At 43.7% G+C, this 17,719-nt stretch overlaps 1 protein-coding gene across 2 annotated transcripts in view; it reads left to right on the top strand.

Annotated features, from left to right (window-relative positions):
* The window catches only part of NUP50 (nucleoporin 50), a 29,358-nt gene extending 19,203 nt beyond the window's left edge, over nt 1–10,155 (top strand). The window contains exons 6-8 of one of the 2 annotated variants that reach the window (XM_070755279.1): nt 4,326–4,407; nt 8,556–8,674; nt 9,666–10,155. In XM_070755279.1, the coding sequence (XP_070611380.1) occupies nt 4,326–4,407; nt 8,556–8,674; nt 9,666–9,871 (407 nt within the window). In that variant the 3' untranslated portion in view covers nt 9,872–10,155. The remainder of the gene's footprint in view (nt 1–4,325; nt 4,408–8,555; nt 8,675–9,665) is intronic. The other variant, XM_070755282.1, reaches the window with a different exon arrangement.
* The last annotated feature ends 7,564 nt before the right edge of the window (nt 10,156–17,719 follow it).

The raw sequence follows: 17,719 nt of genomic DNA, 5'->3' as shown, positions 1-17,719 counted from the left end.
GGGTGTAATTAATGGCTGCATGTCCGCTAGTCAGGATGTCCAGCAAATCTGGAAAACAGGGAAATCGGGGAATTATCAGGGAAATCGGCGGTTAGGGAAATATCAGGGAATTATCAGGGAAATCATGAAAAAAACCTGAATAAAACAGGGGGGAAACCAAACTATTAAAATGTTTAAAAGTCAGGGAAAAATCATGTTTAAAAAAAACAACAGACCGTGCTGTCTGGCACAGTCAAGTAAAAATGAGCATAACTATGGCAACAACTTCCTTCCTCAGTTACTGATATTTCTCCATGGCTTAGCCGTTCGTTATGACGTCATCTGCGGCTGCGCCTTAACTAGATCGCAAATTACAGGGAAATATCAGGGAATTTCAAAATGCTTTCCCCCTGGACGCCCTGGTTAGTGTCAAGATTGAAAGCGACTCCAGATCCAAGCAATGTGGAGGTGGATGTGGGGGAGACATCCACATGCCGCAGGCCTGTTTTGCTTCCAGTAGAATCTGTCTCCTCTGACCAAGGAAGCGTGAGTGACAGGGAAGAGGGGAGTTTGGCAGACAGCCCAGGAGGAGATCAGTCATCTGTATAATCCCTGGATTCTGAACAAGAATTAATGACACATCCACGCATGCATAGAGTGATGCATAGGAGACAACAACTGAAGGATTATTACAAGAGAAAATGAGGCCACCTGTGGTTGGGTGGGGCTGCTGTAATTAGTGCTGCAGATAAAAGTGCAACCTGGTGTTTTAGCCTCATGGCAGTTTATCTGATTCATTGTTTCGTCAAGATCGTGGTTTTTGCTGTTCAGGATTGTGTGTGTGGACTCTCCACACTTTAGAATTGGACTCAATTTCCCAGTTATTTGGTGAGAAATTGGATTGCATTTAACCTGTGCCTCGTGTGTACCAGAAAATCCCTTTGACATTTAAAAAGGGAGCTGTTTCTGTTTTTCTGTTTATAAAAACTTTTGGGTTTTCCTTTCATCGTGTGGTGTGTGTCTTCCTGGACTAATTACCCTGTAATTACGGGCGGTTGAGACACGCCGGCAGAACAGAACTCGATTTGGTCATGATCAGAAGCGTTCGTGATCAGAGGTTCTACTGTATAAGGGACTCAAGTTATTGGAACCTAAATAGCAGAATCACAAATGGACCTTGGAGATCTCCCAGTAGAGGGCTGCTCAGTCTCTGGGCCGTGGCCTGTTCAAAACCAGGTTGCGCAAGCAGGCAAGTGTGCTTGTGTGTGCAGCTCCATTTGCACAAATGGGCTGTGGGTTTTGCCTCCCAAGGACAATTCCATCTGTCCGTCCATAACCCTGGGGGGGGGGAATTATTGAACCCCTCAGAGAGGGTCCGCAACTTGGGCGTCCTCCTTGATCCACAGCTCACATTAGAGAAACATCTTTCAGCTGTGGCGAGGGGGGCGTTTGCCCAGGTTCGCCTGGTGCACCAGTTGCAGCCCTATTTGGACCAGGAGTCACTGCTCACAGTCACTCATGCCCTCATCACCTCGAGGCTTGACTACTGTAACGCTCTCTACATGGGGCTACCTTTGAAAAGTGTTTGGAAACTTCAGATCAGCAAAATGCAGCTGCGAAAGCAATCATGGGCTTTCCTAAATATGCCCATGTAACACCAGCACTCCGCAGTCTGCATTGGTTGCCGATCGGTTTCCAGTCACAATTCAAAGTGTTGGTTATGACCTATAAAGCCCTTCATGGCATCAGGCCAGAATATCTCCGGGACTGTCTTCTGCCGCACGAATCCCAGCGATCGGTTAGGTCCCACAGAGTGGGCCTTCTCCAGGTCCCATCGACTAAACAATGTCGATTGGCGGGACCCAGAGGAAGAGCCTTCTCTGTGGCGGCCCCGACTCTCTGGAACCAACTCCCCCCAGATATCAGAGTTGCCCCCACCCTCCTTGCCTTTCGTAAGCTCCTTAAAACCCACCTCTGTCGTTAGGCATGGGGGAACTGAGATATTCCCTTCACCCTAAGCTTACAAAATTTATGCATGGTATGTTTGTATGTATGATTGGTTTCTTAAATTGGGGTTTTTAAACTATAGTGTTCCCTCGATTTCCGTGGGGGATGTGTTCCGAGACCGCCCGCGAAAGTCGAATTTCCGCGAAGTAGAGATGCGGAAGTAAATACACCATTTTTGGCTATGGACAATATCACAAGCCTTCCCTTAACACTTTAAACTCCTAAATTACCATTTCCCATTCCCTTAACAACCATTTACTCACTATTATTACTGGTACTCACCATTGAATAGTGATCCTGATATTTATAAACAATTATTTAATAACGATAATTATTTTTTTTGTTATTTATTTGCAAAAATTATTAGTTTGGCGATGACGTATGAATATCTCCGAGACCGCCTGCTGCCGCACGAATCCCAGCGACCGATTAGGTCCCACAGAGTGGGCCTTCTCCGGGTCCCGTCAACTAAACAATGTCGGTTGGCGGGCCCCAGGGGAAGAGCCTTCTCTGTGGTGGCCCTGACTCTGGAACCAACTCCCCCCAGAGATTAGAACTGCCCCTACTCTCCTTGCCTTTCGTAAGCTCCTTAAAACCCACCTTTGTCGTCAGGCATGGGGGAACTGAGACATCTCCCCCGGGCATATACAATTTATGCATGGTATGTTTGTATGTATGTATGTTTGCTTAGTAAATGGGTTTTTTTAAATATTTTAAATTATAATTTAGATTTGTCATGAATTGTTTTATTTTGTTGTGAGCCGCCCCAAGTCTGCGGAGAGGGGCGGCATACAAATCTAAATAATAAATAAATAAAATAAATTCCAATTTACCAGAGGGACATAGGAATGGTTGGAAATGAGCTTGATACAATCAAAATGAGAGCTGGCATTCAGGCTGGAAGAGCTATTTTTAAGCTTCAAACATTTCAAAATACAAAACGTTTTGAATGCCTCTGAAATATTTCCATATCTCGTCATTCAGCGCCCACACACAACAAGCTTTTTTACCTATAGGAGATACAGCTTAACAACCAATAAGGTTTCTGGCATGAAATGTAATTCTGATCTGAGGTTACCGGTCCAAGAAGTATGAATGTTTGTTGAACGATTGCTGTATTGCTTCCAAGATTCACCCACCTTTCTTCAACACCCCGTGGCTTGCATTGGCTGCCGATCAGTTTCCGGTCACAATTCAAAGTGTTGGTCATGACCTTTAAAGCCCTACATGGCAATGGACCAGGTTACCTCCGAAAAAAGTTGTTTTTTATTATTGGATTGTACATGTTGTGTTTATTATTGTTGTTAGCCGCCCCGAGTCTGCGGAGAGGGGCGGCATACAAATCCAATAAATTATTATTATTATTATAAATTATTTTGGGTTTCTAACTGTATTATATTGCTGTTGTTTTATTATGTTTATTATTCTTTATACAGTGGAACCCCGACATAAGAGCTGCTCTACTTAAGAGCAACTCGAGATAAGAGCTGGGAGGGGAGAGATATTTTTGTTCTACTTACAAGCCCAAATTCGAGATACAAGCGCCAAGGAGCTGTCTCCTGAAGCCAAACGCTAACTTCCGCGTTCGGCTTCAGGAGACAGCTGCGAAGCGGCGCGCGTGTTTTAAAAGGTTGCAGCCGGCCTGGGGGGCTCGGGGGGGTGCTTGCAGCTTTCTTTCTTGCTCTTTTTCTTTCTCTCTTTTACCTTCCCTTCCTCTATTTCTTCTTTTCTTTCTCCTTCCCACCTTCTTCCCTCCCTCCCTCCCTTCACTCATTCCTCTCTTACTCTCCCCTTTCATAAGTTTCCTTGCTTCCTTCCTCTGTTCCTGTCCCTTCCCTCTTTCCTTCCTTCCTTCCCACCCTCCGTCCATTCATTCACCCATTCCTCTCTTGATCGCTTAAAGCCGGTCCCTGGTGCAAAAAGGGTTGGGGACCTCTGTCCTACAGGATTGGGTGGCAGAGAAGTTGAACATATGTAAATTTAAAAGTTTAAGAAAGTTTTCAAGTTAAGTGAAAGAAACTTCATTATTCATTTATATGTACATGTACATTTCTTCATTAAAAACATGTCTTTCTGCATAATTTAGACTAACTTTGTGAGTTTTTTGAGGGCTGGAACCAATTAAAATTATTTACATTAATTCCTATGGGGAAAAGTCGTTCGAGATAAGAGCTGCTCGACTTAAGAGCCCAGGTCCGGAACGAATTAAACTCGTATCTCGAGGTACCACTGTATTGATTTCATATTATACTATTTTTATTACTGTACGCCGCCCAGAGTCTGCAAGGAGTTGGGTAATTATTAAAAGTCAATTAAATTAAATTAAATTCTTTTCCCAGCAGGGGGTGATGAAGAGGAGGAAGAGCTGCCCAAAGTAGTCATTAACGAAGTCAAAGAAGAGGACGCCTTTTACTCAAAGAAGTGAGTTAAATGCTTAGGCTTGCAAGTGAAGCTACATGATTAGCCTTGTGTACGTGTATCAAAAGGGGACACAGTGGGCTTGGCGGGTAAAAACACTGAGCTTGTCAGCTGGAAAACAGACAGCCCGTGTTCGAGACCCAAGTGCTGTGCACAGGGTGAGATCCCGTTCCTTGCCCCAGCTCCTGACCACCTAGCAGTTCTAAAGACATGGGTACCACATTGGTAGGAAGGTAACAATTTCACATGCCGCGATATAGTCACGCTGGCCACATGACCACGGAAATGCTTTTACTGGACCGAGAGTCACTGCTCACAGTCACTCATGCCCTCATCACCTCGCGGCTCGACTACTGTAACGCTCTCTTCATGGGGCTGCCTTTGAAGAGTGTTCGGAACTTCAGATCGGGCAGAATGCAGCTGCGAGAGCAATCATGGGCTTCCCTAAATATGCCCATGTCACACCAACACTCCGCAATCTGCATTGTTTGCCGATCAGTTTCCGGTCACAATTCAAAGTGTTGGTTATGACCTATAAAGCCCTCCATGGCATCGGACCAGAATACATCCGGGACCGCCTTCTGCCGCACGAATCCCAGCGAACGGTTAGGTCCCACAGAGTCGGTCTTCTCCGGGTCCCGTCCACTAAACAATGTCGTTTGGCGGGACCCAGGGGAAGAGCCTTCTTTGTGGCGGCCCCGACCCTCTGGAACCAGCTCCCCCCGGAGATCAGAATTGCCCCCACCCTCCTTGTCTTTCGTAAGCTCCTTAAAACCCACCTCTGTCGTCAGGCTTGGGGGAACTGAACTATTCTTTTTCCCTCTAGGCCTCTACAATTTATGCATGGTATGTTTGTGTGTATGTTTGGTTTTAAATAAGGGTTTTTAATTATATTTAAACATTAGATTTGTTATATGCTGTTTACTACTGTTGTTAGCCGCCCCGAGTCTACGGAGAGGGGCGGCATACAAATCAAGGAAGGAAGGAAGGAAAGAAAGAAAGAAAGAAAGAAGAAAAGAAAGAGAAAGACGGAAGGAAGGGAAAGAAGGAAAGAAAGAAAAAAGAAAGAAAGGAAGGAAGAAAAGTAAGAGGAAGAAAGAAAGGAAGGGAAAGAAAGAAAGAAAGACTCCCTAGGCTAAGAAACAAAGATACCCACTGTCCCCTAGAGTTAGATATGACCGAACAGGAGAAATCTTTGCCTAGGGAGTGTTCCCTCGTTTATCGCAGGTGTTACGTTCCAGGACCACCCGTGATAAATGAAAATCCACGAAGTAGGGACGCTATATTTATTTAAGCATTTATATACTATTTTAGCTTTATAAACCCTCTCCCACACGTTTACGCTACATAAACCTTTCCCATTCCCTTAATAACCATTCCCACACTGTTCTGTGCATGTATTGTACCTTTACACTTATGGTAAAATGTTTTGAATTCCTAAACTTATGCGATGAAACGATGCTCCACGTGAAATGGCTGAGTGTAGGAGCAGACTCAGAGATGGGGAAGCTGCACACAGACGAAAAGTAAACAGTGCACTACTGTACTGAGCCAATGAGGCTCTGGGATACAAAGCAGCACTCTGGTTGGTCACTTCTCCATCAATCATCCAATCATGTATTGTTTATAGTCTTATGTAGGCAGGTAGTGTCTCGGGCAGGCAAGTGCCGTAGAAAACCCACGAAGTAGCGAAAATCCGTGATATATTTTTCCATTAATATTTTATAAAAACCCACGATGCACCAAGTCCGTGAAAGGCGAACCACAAAGTGGCGAGGGAACACTGTATGTATGTGTTATGTTTTATAACATACATACATAGTATGGTGCTTTCTCTATTGCCTTAGCCACTATGCAGGTAGTTATGGCCATAACTGGAGGACAGAAGGAAAAGGGGGACATGATCGAAACATTTAAATATGTGAAAAGGTTAAATAAGGTTCAGGAGGGAAGTATTTTCAATAGGAAAGTGAACACAAGAACAAGGGAGCACAATCTGAAGTTAGTTGGGGGAAAGATCAAAAGCAACGTGAGAAAATATTATTTCACTGAAAGAGTAGTAGATCCTTGCAACAAACTTCCAGCAGACATGGTTGGTAAATCCACAGTAACTGAATTTAAACATGCCTGGGATAAGCATATATCCATTGTAAGATAAAATACAGGAAATAGTATAAGGGCAGACTAGATGGACCATGGACCAGGTCTTTTTCTGCCGTCAGACTTCTGTGTTTCTATGTTTCTATAATGGAGCCTGCTGATGACAGTCGTAACTGGTGACAGTTATAAAGTGGATTGGACATGTGAACGACCTGATTGACCTTTTTTTGTTGAGGGACCACCATGATCACAAAGTCAACCAGTGCTTCACTGTGAGCTTGGTTTTGCCAGGAACTGGGAGTAAATGCTGGCTTTGGGGGAAACCAATGTGAAATGTGGTGACATGGCCAAGATTGCAAATCACAGTATATTCAGTCCAATTGCTGAGTGTGGACACATAACCACGGGGAGGGGCCGTTGGTGGAACTCTGAATCTGGGTACAGGTAGGTACATCAGAACTTTGAATGGTTGCTAAGTGATCGGTCGTAACTGTATCTCTTGCTTTCTTTTTCTTTACATCTTGACTGCTTGCAATTATACCACTTTGGTTGTATGCATGAATTTTAGAATAATTTTGACATGTCTGTCATTCAGTCAAAATGGGGGGAAAAACCTCATTGATTTCTGTAGATCCTCCGAGGTGCAGAAGTAAATACACCATTTTTGGCTATGGACAGTATCACAAGCCTTCTCTTAACACTTTAAACCCCTAAATTACCATTTCCCATTCCCTTAACAACCATTTACTCACCATTATTACTGGTACTCACCATTGAATATGACAGTGATCCTGATATTTATAAACATAATTATTTATTAGCAATAATTTTTTTGTTATTTATTTGCAAAAATTATTAGTTTACCGATGACGTATGACGTCATTGGGCGGGAAAAACCGTGGTATAGAAAAAAAAACCCCGCAAAGTATTTTTTAAATAATATTTTTTGAAAACCCGTGGTATAGGGTATTCGCGAAGTTCGAACCCGCAAAAATCGAGGGAACACTGTGTGTGTGTGTGTGTGTGTGTATGTATGTGTGTGTGTGTGTATATATATATATGTATGTATGTATGTAGATGGTCTGAGTTCGGGTTTTGCCCTGTGTAATATTTTGCATGTCTATGCGACGTTTCGGTGAAATCACATTCACCATCATCAGGCTGAAGTTCCAAGCTTCGTGTTGTTGTAAAACACGAAGCTTGGAACTTCAGCCTGATGATGGTGAATGTGATTTCACCGAAACGTCGCATAGACATGCAAAATATTACACAGGGCAAAACCCGAACTCAGACCATCTACATACATACATACATACATACATACATACATACATACATATATATATATATATATATATATATATATATATATATATGTCACATGGGTTTTTTTGCTGAATTTGCAAATTAAGGGAGACTAGGGTAGATCTATTTCGGCCTTATTTTGGCCTCATCAGCTAGCCATACCCACTGGGACTTGAACCTGCAATCTTTGCCTTGTAAGGCAGAGAATTATCCTCTAGGCTACAGTATTCAATCCCTTCAGCAGTAGTACCTCGTGATATGAACCCCTCATCATATGAATTTTTCGAGATACGAACCTGGGGTTCGGAAAATTTTTGCCTCTTACAAACTTTTTTTGCCTTACGAACCCGCCACCCGAATGCCGAACCCGGAAGTTCGGCAAAAGTTTAGGTTTGGGAGGCCGCCAAAAAGCACCACCGCCCGGCTGTCACTTTCTGAAACAGCTGTGGGGCTTCTCGGCATTCCCCCGAACGCTGAACCCGGAAGTTCGGCAAAAGTTCGGGTTCGGGAGGCCGTCGAGAAGCGCCGCCGCCCAGCTGTCACCTTTGCAGAAGAGCCACGGAGCTGTCGGCCGGTTGGGAGGCTCAAACGGAGGTGGGGAATCCCAATAGGGAATTCCATGGGCGGAGCTTTGACGTTACGGAGACGTCCTTCCTGGCCGGCTGAAATGTGGAGTCCATGAAGGTGAAAGTATGTGTCCCAGGATAATGTTCCAAGATCTAATTTTTCTTTCTTTCTTTTTTTAGGTGCAAAGTCTTTTACAAGAAAGATAACGAATTTAAAGAGAAAGGAGTAGGAACGTTACATTTAAAACCTGCCAGCAATCAGAAAACTCAGTTGTTAATACGGGCAGATACCAACTTAGGTATGTGAGTTTCGTTAAACATGGTTTTGCAAAATACGTCTGAGCTTTTTCAGTCCATGAATTTGTTAATTGGCTAAAAAAAACAATTTAAACACTATTAGGGAGGGGGGGACGACAATTTAAAACAATGAAAGTATAACCAAAAAAAATTGAAAAACATCCTAGATGTCCTAAAAATCATTGTTTAAAACCCCGCTTATACATCAAGGGTTTGTCTTAAACCAGTTTCTCAACTTCAGCAGCTTTAAGACATGTGGACGTCAGCATGCTGGGAGTTGGGAGTTCACATATCTTAAACACTGGTCTAAATAAAAATGTGTTGCAGGTTGTTGGAACAGGGCGGGAAAAGGCAGGGAGAAGCCTCCGTAGGGCCCCACTAGGAATCTCCTGGCAGGAAACAGGGCCAGAAAAGGCAGGGAGAAGCCTCCATGGGGCCACACTAGGAATCTCCTGGCAGGAAACAGGGCCAGAAAAGGCAGGGAGAAGCCTCCGTGGGGGCCCCACTAGGAATCTCCTGGCAGGAAACAGGGCCAGAAAAGACATGGAGAAGCCTCCTTGGGGCCTCTCTTGGAATCTCCTGGCAGGAAACAGGGCCAGAAAAGGCAGGGAGAAGCCTCCTTGGGGCCCCACTAGGAATCTCCTGGCAGGAAATAGGGTCGGAAAAAGCGGGGAGAAGCCTCCGTGGGACCCCACTAGGAATCTCCTGGCAGGAAACAGAGTGGGAATAGGTGGGGAGAAGCCTCCTTGGGGCCTCTCTTGGAATCTCCTGGCAGGAAACAGGGCCTCCACGCTCCCTGTGGTTTCCCCAATCGCACGCATTATTTGCTTTTACATTGATTCCTATGGGAAAAATCGCTTCTTCTTGCAAACCTTTCCACTTAAGAACCTGGTCACGGAACGAATTAGATTCGTAAGTAGAGGCATCACTGTAATTCAATTCAGGTTTTATCGTTTCCCCGTAGTAAATTTGACTTCCCTTCCTCCCTCGCAGGCAACATATTGCTGAACATTTTGCTGCCTCCCAAGATGCCGTGCTCGAGAACGGGGAAGAACAACGTTCTCATCATTTGTGTCCCCAACCCGCCCATCGACGAGAAGAACGCCACGGTCCCTCTGCCAATCTTGATCAGGGTGAAAACCGGCGAAGACGCCGATGAGTTGCACAAAATTTTGCTGGAGAAAAAAGAGGAGGTCTGAGAACTCGGCACGGCCAGCGTCACGTCGGAAACGCCGCCGACACCGCTGCTGCTCTTTTTCCCCCCCACCTGACTTTAGTAGTAACTTTTTAACTCATCGCTCTCATTATTTTAAGGACTTGTCTTAGAAATTCTGAAGGGTTTCGAACGACAGACAGGAAAGGCGGCCGATAAAATCTTGTAACCGTAGCATGGATCTTTGCTCCCCTTCCGATTCGAAATATCTACTGTGCAAACCATCTGTCAATAAAAGTCGCGTAAGAAATCCCCAAAAAGAAAGAAAAATATTGATTGACTGTACATGAAAAGTAAAGTTGCTAAAAGCCCCCTAAGTAGTTCACATTCATCTAGAGCAGTGGTTCTCAACCTGGGGTTCGGGACCCCTTTGAGGGGGGGTCAAACAACAGTTTCACAAGGGTTGTCTAAGACCATGAGAAAAGACAAATTTCTCCATGGTGTTAGGAACTAAAGCTTCTATTCTGGCACTTTGGAACATACTTTTACAAGACTTCATGAACTCAATCTGTATAGTCTGGAGGACAGAAGGAAAAGGGGGGACATGATCGAAACATTTAAATATGTTAAAGGGTTAAATAAGGTCCAGGAGGGAAGTGTTTTTAATAGGAAAGTGAACACAAGAACAAGGGGACACAATATGAAGTTAGTTGGGGGAAAGATCAAAAGCAACGTGAGAAAATATTATTTCACTGAAAAGAGTGGTAGGTCCTTGGAACAAACTTCCAGCAGACGTGGTTGGTAAATCCACAGTAACTGAATTTAAACATGCCTGGGATAAACATAGATCCATTGTAAGATGAAATACAGGAAATAGTATAAGGGCAGACTAGATGGACCATGAGGTCTTTTTCTGCCGTCAGACTTCTATGTTTCTATGTTTCTTTTTTTTTCTTTTTTTTTCTTGAATTTTTTAAATTAAATATCTACATTAAAAATACACAACAAGGAACAACATAATGACAATATGTACACATAAGACAGATATGAAAAGAAGGGAAAGGGAAGAGAAGAGAAAAGAAGATAAGAAAAAAAAGGAAATAAAGCATCCTGCTTTATACATAACTTATTTGGTATCATTATTTACAATTTGCACTACCCGAAGCGTAGTGTAATTTACGTGCAGCTTACGTCTAATTTACAAAGAAAAATCTTCCTTTTAACAATTGTTATATATTTAATACATAAATACAGTCTTATAATTTCCTTGTTATTATATCAATCATATATCCTTTTTTCTTCAATGGTATAATGGTGCTATAATTTGTTAATATTTGTTGATACTAATTAAGTTTATTGTCTCTAAGTTTGGATTTGGGGTTCCTAATTTCTTTTCATTTTATTTTAATTTATTTTTGGTTTCTAATCTGACCATGTTTACAGTGGGGATGTCCCTCTGACCTTCCTGCCAATCAACTTAAAGCTCTTTTGGGAGAATTGGCGCTAGACTTATGTTTGGGGGGGGATCACCACAACATGAGGAACTGTATTCAGGGGTCGCAGCATTAGAAAGATTGAGAACCACTGAGCTAGAAACAGTGTAGGAAGAATATGTGGCTGAGGCTGGTGGTAGAAGGGGATGGACAAGCCTTATTTTTCAACCGGATTTGAATTTTTTTTATGGGAATTCCCTTTACAATTTGTGTTCTGTTAAAAGCTTTGCTTTTAAGCAACAACTGTTGGAGAACTTTGATTACAGAAGGCCCAGGAAATACTCTTGAACGTTATCTGGAGAACAGTTTTGAAATAATGGTAATTTCTTAATCTTAATTGCAAGATTCACAGCCGTTCTTTCCAGAGAGGAAGATAGCGTCAAGAGCCTTGGGGCAATACCTAAACGCCTTCATTCATCTCAATTCCAATTAGAGCCGATGGATGGAATGTGGAGCGGCTCCTTTCCTTCTTTGTGTTCTTTCGCTCTTCCCAATCTCTGTTTTCCATAAATTGAGTTTACAGCGGCCTATCCTCTTCTTAAGTTGGGAGTTGCTGACTTAGTCACAATCTTAAGGGCAGGTGGCCCTCGACTTAACAAGTTCAAATTTAGGGACCGTTCAAAATACAGTGGTACCTCTACCTAAGAACGCCTCTACTTACAAACTTTTCTAGATAAGAACCAGGTGTTCAATATTTTTTTTGGCCTCTTCTCAAGAACTATTTTCCACTTACAAACCCGAGCCTCCAAAACTAACCGGAAAAGGCAGGGAGAAGCCTCCGTGGGGCCTCTCTAGGAATCTCCTGGGAGGAAACAGGACAGGAAAAGGTGGAGATTTTTCCCATAGGAAAATCAAAATCAAATAATGCCTGCGATTGGGGAAACCACAGGGAGGGTGGAGGCCGTTTCCTCCCAGGAGACTCCTAGCTAGGCCCCATGGAGGCTTCTCCCCACCTATTCCAGCCCTGTTTCCTCCCAGGAGATTCCTAGAGAGGCCCCACAGAGGCTTCTCCCTGCCTTTTCCGGTTACAGTTTCAGAGGCTTGGGTTTGTAAGTGGAAAATGATTCTTGAGAAGAGGCAAAGTCTTAGGTAGAGGTACCACTGTACTATCTAAAAACAAATGTGAATTAATGCCTTTAAAAAAAACCTGATGTTCTGGATATCTTTAAAAGAAAATGTGAAATTATTTTAAGAAAGGGCCGTTCTAAATTATAGGGAGAAATCATGCTGCCCAAACCCTATAGATATAAATGTGTAATTTGGGACCTTGTGCCTGTCAAATAATTAACAGATTAAAGTGGGTAAGACTTTAGAAATGCTTATGTGCATATTAATATTCTGGAAATATTCCTATTGAATGGCCAAGAGTGTCAGTAATAGTATTCTTATCATTTGGAAGGTGCCGTTAATATCAATGATTCCCCCCCTTTTTTTACTCCGGTTTTGAATTCAAAAAGCAAATTGCCTGCTTTTTCTGATTAGCAGACAACTTAATATTTGTGTCTTTTGAACATAAATTTTACTTGGAGAAGCTTCGGCTTACAGGAATGTATGTTTGTAAGTACAGTGGTACCTTGACATACGAGTTTAATTCATTCCAGACCTGAGCTCGTAAGTAGATCAACTCGTATCTCGAATGAATTTTCCCCATATGAATTAATGTAAATAATTCTAATTGGTTCCAGCCCTCAAAAAAGTCCCAAAGTTAGCCTAAAGTATGAAAAAAGACATGTTTTTAATTAATAAATTTACATGCAACATGTATAAATAAACAATAAAGTAAATAATGAAAAGAGAAATGTACAAAATACAATAAGAAAATGTATAAAACACAGTACAGTAACCTTACCTTGGCGACAGACGAGTGCGGGTGTGTACTGTAGGCTACGTAAACAACACTTTCTTAAACTATCATAAACATAAACAAAACAATAATTCATAGAAACATAGAAGACTGACGGCAGAAAAAGACCTCATGGTCCATCTAGTCTGCCCTTATACTATTTCCTGTATTTTATCTTACAATGGATATATGTTTATCCCAGGCATGTTTAAATTCAGTTACTGTGGATTTACCAACCACGTCTGCTGGAAGTTTGTTCCAAGGATCTACTACTCTTTCAGTGAAATAATATTTTCTCACGTTGCTTTTGATCTTTCCCCCAACTAACTTCAGATTGTGTCCCCTTGTTCTTGTGTTCACTTTCCTATTAAAAACACTTCCCTCCTGAACCTTACTTAACCCTTTAACATATTTAAATGTTTCGATCATGTCCCCCCTTTTCCTTCTGTCCTCCAGACTATACAGATTGAGTTCATGAAGTCTTTTCTGATACGTTTTATGCTTAAGACCTTCCACCATTCTTGTAGCCCGTCTTTGGACCCGTTCAATTTTGTCAATATCTTTTTGGAGGTGAGGTCTCCAGAACTGAACATAGTATTCCAAATGTGGTCTCAGCAGCACTCTATTTAGCGGGATCATAATCTCCCTCTTCCTGCTTGTTATACCTCTAGCTATGCAGCCAAGCATCCTACTTGCTTTTCCTACTGCCTGACCACACTGCTCACCCATTTTGAGACTGTCAGAAATCACTACCCCTAAATCCTTCTCTTCTGAAGTTTTTGCTAACACAGAACTGCCAATGCAATACTCAGATTGAGGATTCCTTTTCCCCAAGTGCGTTATTTTACATTTGGAAACATTAAACTGCAGTTTCCATTGCTTTGACCATTTATCTAGTAAAGCTAAATCATTACCATATTACAGACCCCTCCAGGAATATCAACCCTATTGCACACTTTAGAGTCATCGGCAAATAGGCAAACCTTCCCTTCCATAATTAAATGGTATAAAACTCTAAAAATATACACTTTCTGACACGACCGAGACGAGACATTGTTTTGCGCGCTAACCTGTGCGAATGGCCGAGATAACCGGAAGCAAGGGGATTCTGGGTCAGAGAGGCGATGCGCCAACTAGCGGTAGCATCCTGAAGCCCGGCTCGTATCCCGAATTTGAGCTCGGGTGTCGAGCAGAAATTTCGCTCGCGTCGCGGCTCGTAACATGGAATACTCGCATGTGGAGCAGCTCGTATCTAGAGGTACCACTGTATGCGGTTTTTGCAGGTTGCCAAGTAAATGTGTGTATAAAATGATCCGCGTATTAAGAGAAGTTGACATTTCCAACGGAAACTGCGATGGTGCCTGACATTTTGGAGAGCGGCTTAAAAGGCTGAAAGTGTGCTCTTGGGTAAGACGAGTCAGTTGATTGCTGGAAAGGTATAAAAATTAAATGAATAAAGCAGTTAATATACTTGGGATATTTCCCAAAGGACAAGCTACTTTTGAAAAAGCTGAAGCTCTAAAAACAAGTCGAACTCTCTTAAAATGTCACAAAAGATGGGCATCGCGAAGGTAGGAAAAGGGCATTTTAATGTCAACGAGCTTTTGATTTTAAGTATCAACCCCAATTTAAGGCTTCACATTTTCTGTGTTTCCTCCCCCCAAATGATAATAACAGAAACATAGAAGACTGACGGCAGAAAAAGACCTCATGGTCCATCGAGTCTGCCCTTATACTATTTCCTGTATTTTGTCTTACAATGGATATATGTTTATCCCAGGCATGTTTCAATTCAGTTACAGTGGATTTACCAACCACGTCTGATGGAAGTTTGTTCCAAGCATCTACTACTCTTTCAGTAAAATAATATTTTCTCACGTTAGAAACATAGAAGACTGACGGCAGAAAAAGACCTCATGGTCCATCTAGTCTGCCCTTATACTATTTCCTGTGTTTTATCTTAGGATGGATATATGTTTATCCCAGGCATGTTTAAATTCAGTTACTGTGGATTTACCAACCACGTCTGCTGGAAGTTTGTTCCAAGGATCTACTACTCTTTCAGTGAAATAATATCTTCTCACGTTGCTTTTGATCTTTCCCCCAACTAACTTCAGATGGTGTCCCCTTGTTCTTGTGTTCACTTTCGTATTAAAAACACTTCCCTCCTGGACCTTATTTAACCCTTTAACATATTTAAATGTTTCGATCATGTCCCCCCTTTTCCTTCTGTCCTCCAGACTATACAGATTGAGTTCATTAAGTCTTTCCTGATGAACTCAATCTGTATAGTCTGTATATAATGTTTTTCATTGGTGGACATTGAGTGGCAAAGAGCAAGGGACACTCAGGGTTGGAGAAAGGGCTAGGAAATACAAGTGTAAGCTGCTTATTTTAATATCTGCCTGCACTATTTCTATCTGCTTACGTTTCAGTCTATTTTTAATGAAACGCAGTTAGTGGAGTGTCTTGCTTGACATTAAGTTCTGGGCAAAAGAAGTCCTGCACTGTTTTGATGCTGACCATCCAAAAGTAAAGCTTTTACAAGAAAAACCAACACCGCAAGCTAGTTCAGAAAAAAAATAAATTACATGAATTAGTTAATTATACCAGTTTGTTTTGAGAAGTGCGCGTGACAATTAACTCACTTCATTCCTTGAGAAAGTATTCCATTGAAAGATCCTGAGACCTATGCAAAAATTCTTATTCCTTGCACCTTTTGGAGCATTTTGCTTGGACAAATTAACAAAATTAGAAGGTACCTTGTAGGTTATCTAGTCCAGCCCAGCCCCCTGAGCAGGGGACCCTACACCAGTGATGGCGAAACTATGGCACAGGTGCCACAGGTGGCACACAGAGCCACATCTGGCACACGAACAATTCCCCTAGATCAGCTCCAACGTGCATGTGTGTGCCGGCCAGGTGATTTTTGGTTTGCAGAGAGGCTTTGGGAGGGTGTTTTTGGCTTCCAGAGAGTCTCCGGGGGAATGAGGGAGGCCGTTTTTACCCTCCCCTGGCTCCAGTGAAGCCTTTGGAGCCAGGGGAGGGCAAAACACGAGGCTACTGGGCCCACCGGAAGTTGGGAAACAAGCCATTTCCGGCCTCCAGAGGGCCTGCGGGGGGCGGGGAAGGCTGTTTTCGCCCTCCCCAGGCATTGAATACTGCAAAATCACCATTCCCTCCCCATTCCTGGGGGAAGGATGTTGCAAAATCTCCATTCCCACCCCACTCTGGGGCTGGTGGTATTTGCTGGTTCTCCAAACTACTCAAAATTTCCACTACCGGTTCTCCAGAAACTGCTGAATTTCACCCTCAAGTCATGAAACATCTGCAAGAAACCAAATCAAGCTCAAGGACCCACTCATTTAAACCCTGAGCTATATAGTATATATTCTTTATAAGTGTTATTTCTTCTCACCTGGGCTATGTTCCAAATCTGGAGGAAGCCCAAGGCAAGTAGGACTGAAATGGAACAGATTGTCCTGTATCCAAGGCGAAGCAGGTGGCTGCAACCCACCCTTATTGCTAATCCGAACCCTCTGTGAAGTTCCAGTTCCCTTCTGTTGCTCTGGAGGACTGCAAAGGACACCACGACAGTCATTCCCAATAACTATAGTTTAAGAGTAATTACTACTTGGATAAAATGCCATGGAGATTGGGAAAAATCAGCAGCCTGTCCTTGGTTCCCCCAATCAGACTCTGAAATTGCAAAGCAAATCACTTTAAATGCTAAAGGCATTAACCGGAATGTTATTGTTGTGGCTGGTCCACGTCCTGCTCAGCTTATCACGGATTTTGAGGGTCGAAAGACGGGGTCCGTCTTGGTATGCTAGGCCAGCGTTTCCCAACCGGTGTGCCGCGGCACAGTAGTGTGCCGCGAGACATGGCCAGGTGTGCCGCGAGAAGTTCCAGCTGGGCGGGGCGCTGCTGGCGCCCCTGCCTGAGTGTCGTCCTGTGGATGGTCTTCGGCTTCACAGTCGCTTCCTGGTTCCCTCTCCTCCCACCGCCTGTGTCTCCCGCCGTCGCCTCCCACCAAGCCGTCTCCCGTTGCCGTGGGTTCCTCGAGTGGGAGCTGCCGCTTCCCTCCGTCCAGCTCAGCCACGCTGCCGTAGAAAGCACAGAGGTTATTGCCACCGCTTCTGCCTCCACTCAGGGAGCCACCGTGGTCACCGCGCCTTTTCCTCTCGCTCAGCTCAACCACGGTGGCTCCCTGAGTGGAGGCAGAGGTGGCGGCAATAACCTCTGCACTTTCTACGGCAGCGTGGCTGGGCTGCCTGGAAGGAAGCGGCAGCTCCGAGGAATGAGGCGCTGGCGGTAGACACAGGCGGAGGGAGGAGAGGGAACCAGGAAGCAACCGTAAAGCCCAAGACCAGCCACAGGACGACCTTCAGCCAGGGGCACCGGAACCGCACGCAGCCATGGTGGGAGCAGCATGAGGTAGCAATGAGGCGCGAGGACAAGCAGGCAGCTTGGCGGAGGGGAAGCGCTGAGGGGCTCTCCTCCTTCCCCACCCCCGCGCTTCTCTCCCGCCCTGGCTTTCGCTTCGCCCCATGATTTC

The sequence above is a fragment of the Erythrolamprus reginae genome, chromosome 6, assembly GCF_031021105.1.
Source record: "Erythrolamprus reginae isolate rEryReg1 chromosome 6, rEryReg1.hap1, whole genome shotgun sequence".
Lineage (NCBI taxonomy): Eukaryota > Metazoa > Chordata > Lepidosauria > Squamata > Dipsadidae > Erythrolamprus > Erythrolamprus reginae.
The sequence above is the reverse complement of the archived record's forward strand: the minus strand, read 5'-3'. Positions and strand labels throughout refer to the sequence as shown.